A 7166-nucleotide genomic window follows, 5' to 3' on the forward strand; every position below is an offset into this window, starting at 1 on the left:
TAAGAATAATTCATTTATGTAAATTGGATTACATATTATAAAATTGCATTATTTTTATTTTCAAATCCGTGTAGTACGCGGGTCTATAAACTAGTATGTATATAAAGTGACTTGCCGTTTAAAAAAAAAGAAAAAAAAAAAAGAAAGTCGGGGTTGTTTTAACGAAGTTTAATTTAAAAAAAAAATTGAAAATTTCATCAAAATGGAACCTCTGGTGTTTCCCGCCCCCCAATTACCATTCCCCTTTTATTTTCACCCAAATGCTGCATACATCTCGGAGCTCTCAACACCCATCTCTCTCTAACTCTCTCGTTCCATCTGTTGCCGCTGAAACCACTACCGCAGAAGAACACCTACCGCACCACCATACGTTCCAGTTTCGTCGCTCGATTCGTCTGGCGCTGCTTTAGCCAATATTATGGCGAGAATATGATTAAGGTAGAATCAAACCGTCTTTCACATGTCGTATTAGGTTTTGGTTTTGATTTCATTTTTCGTTGTTTTTATTATATTTGTTTTTTTTTAAGTATATTTATATGTATTAGGGTCAGTTATATGTATATATTCGATGTTGTGTGTGTATGTATTAGTTTGTTGTATGCATATGTACATACATATATGCAATATGTACATGCTTTAGACTGTTGTAATATGTTTATATATGAGAATATATTAGCTTTGAAGATGCACACCAACTGCTTGATGAAATGCTTTGACCAAAATGACATCTATTTCACATGATGGTGAGTTATTGTTTACATTCTTCAAAATGTTTTTTAGTGACTGATTCCTTTTTATAATGATTCTGTTAAATGATTTTTATAATGATCAAATGTTAAATGATTCTGTTAAATGCTCTTTAGCGAACGTGCATAGATCTACACTCAAAACAATGGATTCATGGATATTGTTATCATTGATTTTCTTGAAATGCACTGTTTGCTAGTTCTTATTAATACACACTCCTAACATTGTGTTAGGCTGCGGGGTGTGGGGCGTGGGTTGGGTGGTGGATTGCCCAAAACGCTGGCTAAACCACACCAGGCTAGCGTTGGCCATGGCGTTGCCTCGCTGGCGTGGGAGGGGGGGCATTGTGACTTGGATGGCTATGATTGGTTGGTTCGATGTGGCCGTTGGGGCTAGCCGTTGCCAAACGGCTACTTTATTTAAAAATTTTAAATAATTTAAAAAAAACTAACAAAATACACATGGCTGGCCGCGCCAGCCGAAGCCATGCCACACCACATCCAGCCGAAGCCACGCCACACCACACAACACCTTGTGGATTCCACACCTGCCACGTGTCAAGCAATGCCCCCAAACCAATGCCCCACAGTGTTAGAGAACTAGCTCACACATACTTTTCCTTTTGTTATCTATATCTAACATGGTTGAATCATCCGATACAACCCAGTACAATCGGTCGAACCATTTCTAAGATCAACCCGGTATGGTTTAAAACCGGTTTTCAAAACATTAACTAGATCATAGCTTAAATTATCAACTGTATACATTTGAATTTTCTAAAACATAACGAATCGAATATATGTGGGAATTCAAAGTAAGTCAAATATTTTTGAATTCAAATGGTTGGTTCTATATTTTACGAAGTAAATATCTCTGTATATTGGGTTGTATTCTTTGTTCCTTATGTAATGCCTTTATATCGTGATAAGGATCAACGCAATTCAATTGGGGCAAATATCATTTTCTTATAAGATATCAGCCTAAACTCGATCTTCTCTCTTCAATGGCTTCCCAAGAAATGAGTCTGAAGCTTCTTGTCGACGTAAAAGGCTCAAGAGTGTTATTTGCAGAAGTACCAAAAGAATTTGTGGATTTCCTTTTCCACATATTCTCTTTGCCTTTGGGCACCCTGGTCGAGTTAATTGGATCTAACCAGATGGCGGGCTGCTTAGGAAAACTCAAAGGTAGCATAGAAAGTTTCAATGGAAACTACCTTCAACCTGGCATCAAAATGGATGACATCTTCAACCCCAAAACAGCATTCAACGGTAAAACATTTCTGTTATCCTGTGATGCTTCTTCTGGGGATCAGTCCGGTGCATCCAAAGCAGTTTACAGGTGTGCCAAGGCAGCAGGATACTGCCATTACTGTGGTAACCAACCTTGCAGGTCAAATGCAACACTGGATGCGAATTCTATATGTCCCAATTGCAGTGGTTGCATGAATTATAAGATGGCACTTGTAACGCCGCCGAAGGAGGTAGCCGAAACAAAACTAGCGGATGAGATAAAGAAGCGTGGGTATGTTAAGGAAGTGGTGACTTATATGGTGATGGATGATTTAGTGGTGAACCCAATGTCCACCATTTCTGGCATCACCCTCATCAATAAGTTTGGTGTCAAGGATCTCAGTCAACTTGAAGAGAAGACTGTTTCTTTTGGAAAAGATGAGGTACTATTATCATCTCCTTCATATTTACACTTGCATATCTTATGTACAAAGTTCATGTTTTAATTTGCAATTTATTAACTGAAAATGTTAATAGGGTCTGAAGCTCTTGGAGGCATCGTTGAAGACCAACAAAGTGCTGACAACTGTCTTTATGCATTAAAATGTAGTTATGGATCTGGTTTATGAAGGCTTTGATGTGTTTTAATTTGATGGTGTTGGAACTTAGTTATCTTCTTTTGCCTACCACCTATTAATTTAGAAGCAGTGACTATCATTTTAAGATGAAACTTATGACTTTATATGTACATCTTACTTGGTGTTATCCTACATGATTGTGATTGTTGTTAATGTATAGATAAATATTCTCTATTTCTTCTTGTTGATATGCAAATCCACTTTCAACCCGAAAAAAGGTATCATCGTAATTTTGGGAAAATCATCAAAATAGACAATATTCACCTTGACTATACCAAATATACGCACATTTTTTTGTCTCTGCTAGCTAAAGTGTCGAGCAGGCAACTCTGACTAAACCGTCGGCTAAGCCAGCCAACTCCACCGGCTAAACATGAATTTTGTGCCAAAAGGTACCTGCCGAGACTTGGCTGTCTCAGCCACTTTCTTCATATAACTTGGAACGTCTCCCTTCAAATCAAGCATACTAGAATAGTTCTTAATATTAAATAATAGAATGAGAGCTAGTAAAACCGTAATTTAAATACTTGTAAATAAGTAATACAAGGTCAAAGTTTTTTTTTTTTTTTTTTTGAACGGCACGGTTAAAGTTTATTAAATTCTAGAACGTAATGCTTCTACTAAGACGGCTAATATACAATGCCAAACCTCAAAATATCTTCTTAATAGAATATAGTAGCCATTTCAGCTTTGTCTGAGTGATCAGGGGCGGATTTAGAGCCTTTTTACGGGTTCCCAGGAACCCAGTCGATTTGGAAAAAAACGTTTTTTTGTAGTGTAAATGTTGTATGATTTGGAAAAAAAAAACATTTTTTTGTAGTGTAAACCTTGTATGATTTGGAAAAAGGAACCCAGTGAAAAAACTGGCTGGATCCGCCACTGTGAGTGATATAGGTTCTTACCTTCAGGGAGAATATCATAATTCAATTCTTGGCATGAGATAAAATTAGGATTCTGTTAGTATAGTTTACAGAGTAGGAGTAAAGTAACATTCGTCCTTTAAAAAAATAAGATATAATAAGGGCATGTTTGGCTAAGCTTTTCAAAGTAACTTATTGATTTATTGGCTTAATCAAAAAGCCAATAAGTCATTTTAGTGTTTGGCAATTGAAAAGTGTTTTTGAAAATGGTTTTTTTGAGATGAATGAAAAGGAGTTTTTAAGAAGTCACAATATTGTGACTTCTTGGCCAGCTTATAACTTTTCAAGCTTCAAATTACCAATATACCGCTTATTTACCCCCTTATATCATATAAGCTAAGCCAAACACTTTTTAAAAAACAACTTATTGACTTATTGGTTTTTCCCACCCCATAAGCTAATCCAAACACTTTTTTTAAAAACTCCTTTTCAAAAAGTCTTTTTCACAAAAATCATTTTCTCAAAAGTCCTTTTTAACTCTAATAAGCTTAGCCAAACATGCCCTAAATACACCACCATGCTTTACCATTATATTACTTCTCGTTATACAAAGCGCCGAAGGGGGTGTTGGAAACACCCATTAGGTGACTTTTCTTTTGGGGAGGGGATGAAGAAAAATCGAAGATGGCTTGGGTTTGTTGGGATCGGCTTATAGGACCGGTTGAATTGGGTTGGGCCCGTTAAGAGATATGAATGTTAGTTTGCTACTCAAATGGTGGTGGAGATACAAGCTCGAAGATGGGAGTCTATGGCTTGAAATAGTGACGGCATTACACTCTCATCCGTATTCATGGTCATATCTCCCAGTAAAGGCGGGACTTGCGGGTGTGTGGAACAGTATTTTCAAGATGGAAAACTAGTTAATGGAGTCGAACGTGCATATCTCTTACTTGATTAAAGCCGAACTGGGTAATGGATCTCAAGTACGGTTCTGGTTGGATAAATGGGCTGTCAAAAGATAAATTCCCAGATCAATTTCAGCTGGAAAACAATAAAAAACAGTACAAACACAGCAGGGGGCATGGACCCCGATGGGTATGGGTTCCAGACAAAGAAGGGGTCTTTTCGGTTTCATCATGTGAAGGTCTCCTAACTCAGTTTGCGGTACCATACTATCCTTTCAAATGGGTGAAGTGGGCGCCAAAGAAAATAAATATTTTCGGGTGGCGAGGGGTGCAAAATCTCATTTGGCTACATTGAAAAATCTGCAATGTAAAAACTTACATCATGGGCCTGCTTTATGCAGGTTGTGTGAGATGTGTGAAGAGGACGTAGATCACCTAATTGCATCATGTTTATACTGCAGCAGTTGTTTGGAACAAGGTGTGCTTTTGGTGCAACATTCCAAACATCGCATAAATACCATGAAGGAGATTTTTGAGGCTCATACCAATTTACTGGTATCCAACTATAAAAAGCCAGGTAATTCAAGTGATTTTTCTCGCTATGTGTTAGCAAATTTGGAAAAGTAAGAACGAGCTAATATTCTTCGGCAAGCATGTGAGTGTCAAGAAGATTTTCGGGGAAGCACAAGCAATCTCTTTCCTTTGGGTCAAACATAGGGCGAAGCGCAATAATTTTTGTGGCAAAAATTGGGTGTCCTTTAATTTTGACAAATAGCTTCATTTATTAATGTAAATATGTCAACTCTAAGGGGAAGTTTGGGCGATGGATATATGTTTCGGTCCAGCGTCTCGCTTGTTCTAAACATTGTGTACAATTTGGTGATGAATAGAAACGGAGTTTGCCATTTAAAAAAAACCATATAGATACATTACTTTTAGGGAAAAAACACTAAGGGGCTGTTTGGTAGCCTCTGAATGCTCATTAAGAGGCTAACTCTTAATGGAACCATTAAGAATTTTTACCAATGAGAAGGTAGAAGAATGTGACTTGAGGTTACCTCTTATTCATTTAGAGGTTTTAAACCATTAAGAGGTAACATTTGAATAGTCATTAAGACGCTACCAAATAGCCCCTAATATCTTTTCCAAAATAGACATGAATATTAGGGTCTGTCTGGTATGGGGTAATGAAATGAACGAAGGAATGGAATGGACGAGGTAATGGAATGGACGAGGGAATGCAATGGATCATTACCATTCCATGTCTTGTTTGGTTACCATGTGTGAATGGAATGAACTATTATTGTGTATTGTTCGGTAGGCAAGAAAAACATAGTAATAAAATCAGCGGTGAGTGGTGGTGGTGGTCGGTGGTAGTGATTGTGGGTGGTTATAGGTGGCGGTGGTGGGTGTCGGCGGCGACGATGGGTGGTGGTGGTGGCGGCGAGTGGTGCGGCGGTGACGACAAGTGGTGGTGGCGGCAAGGTGGCCTTTGGCGGTGGGTGGTTGCGACGGTTGGTGGTGGTGGCATTGACGATGGTGGTGGGTGGCGGGTGGCGGCGGCGAGTGGCTTTGGTGGTTGGTCACGGTTGTGGGTGATAACGGTGGCGAGTGGGTGACGGCGGCGACGGTGGCTGTCAGGGTGAGGTGGTGGCGGGTGGCGGCGATGGTGTCGGTGGTGGTGGTGGTGGGTTGTGGCGAAGGTGGTGGGATGTGGCGAACGTGGTGGGTTATGGTGTTGATGAATGGTGCAAGAGGGGATGGAATGGAAAAAAAACATGGGGGGTGGAAGGAATGATTTTGAGGGAATGGAATGCCTTTTGGAATGGGTGATTCCATTCCATTGACCAACCAAACACCATTTTCTTCATTCCCTCATAATCATCCATTCCATTCCACCTCTCATTCCTGCATACCAAACACTACCTTAGTGTGCAAAAATATATTACTTTTAGGGAAAAAAAATACCAATATCTTTTCCAAAATAGACATGATTTTTAGTGAGCAAAAATATAGTTATCCCTGATTTCAACCAATTTATTATATCTAACAAATCAGCTCTTTTTTACCAGAAAAGAGGATACTATTTTTTTTTTCACTTAGGCTATAGGGTGTGGGACCTTTATGACCATCATGACCCTCCACGTTAGTGTCATGTCATCCACCTCTAATCCATCATTGGTTTACTCTAATTACAAACTCATTAAAGTGTGTCTTTAGAACATAACAAATCTAAGTGTATGTGTATTCAATAAGGGAAAACTGAATACACTATTGTTAGGCGTTTAACCTTACACGTAAAACCAAGGGTGGAACAAAGCTTTGGCTTGAGTGGGCGGGCGCCCCTTTTGAAAAAAAAAATTAGTTGAAGACCAACAAAGTGTTGACAACTGTCTTTATGCATTAAAATATAGTTATGGATCTGGTTTATGAAGGCTTTGATGTGTTTTAATTTGATGGTGTTGGAACTTAGTTATCTTCTTTTGCCTACCACCTATCAATTTCGAAGCAGTGACTATCATTTTAAGATGAAACTTATGACTTTATATTGTAAGATTAAATATATTATGTAATAATATTTAATCTATAGCCATTATAATCATTTACATGATAGAGATCAAAATATATTAGAACCTATTAAATAATTAGTTGGTAATTGTTGATGAACCATATTACCCTTATTAACTAATTAGGTTTCCTCCTGGGTGCTTATATAAAGAGAATTATGTGAAGGTTAAGGAGTTACTCAGTTACACAATTACACACACCCCATTAGCCATAACATCA

General features: G+C 38.3%; 1 protein-coding gene across 5 annotated transcripts; it reads left to right on the forward strand.

The window, feature by feature from the left end:
- The first annotated feature begins 216 nt into the window (after window positions 1–216).
- On the forward strand, window positions 217–6928 carry LOC110872546. Of its 5 annotated transcripts, none has more exons than XM_022121357.2 (5): window positions 217–438; window positions 677–743; window positions 1677–2419; window positions 2514–2597; window positions 6805–6928. In XM_022121357.2, the coding sequence occupies exons 2-4, from the start codon at window positions 722–724 to the stop codon at window positions 2577–2579; spliced, it is 831 nt and encodes a 276-aa protein (XP_021977049.1). In that variant the 5' UTR covers window positions 217–438; window positions 677–721; the 3' UTR covers window positions 2580–2597; window positions 6805–6928. The 5 variants fall into 5 exon arrangements, with proteins under 5 accessions (XP_021977049.1, XP_021977050.1, XP_021977048.1 ...); XM_022121358.2 differs by having other exon boundaries at window positions 2514–2580; window positions 6788–6928; XM_022121356.2 differs by lacking the exon at window positions 6805–6928 and having other exon boundaries at window positions 218–438; window positions 2514–2767.
- Window positions 6929–7166: the final 238 nt, after the last annotated feature.

This window comes from Helianthus annuus, chromosome 8 (assembly GCF_002127325.2).
Source record: "Helianthus annuus cultivar XRQ/B chromosome 8, HanXRQr2.0-SUNRISE, whole genome shotgun sequence".
In the NCBI taxonomy this organism is placed as follows: domain Eukaryota; kingdom Viridiplantae; phylum Streptophyta; class Magnoliopsida; order Asterales; family Asteraceae; genus Helianthus; species Helianthus annuus.

Bases quoted from the DNA above. Each gene is read 5' to 3' on its own strand.
- LOC110872546 (XM_022121357.2), top strand. From the start codon at position 722: ATGACATCTATTTCACATGATG. The intron at 744-1,676 runs GTGAGTTATTGT...TATCGTGATAAG, and splicing joins GACATCTATTTCACATGATG to GATCAACGCAATTCAATTGG. The intron at 2,420-2,513 runs GTACTATTATCA...AAATGTTAATAG, and splicing joins TTTCTTTTGGAAAAGATGAG to GGTCTGAAGCTCTTGGAGGC.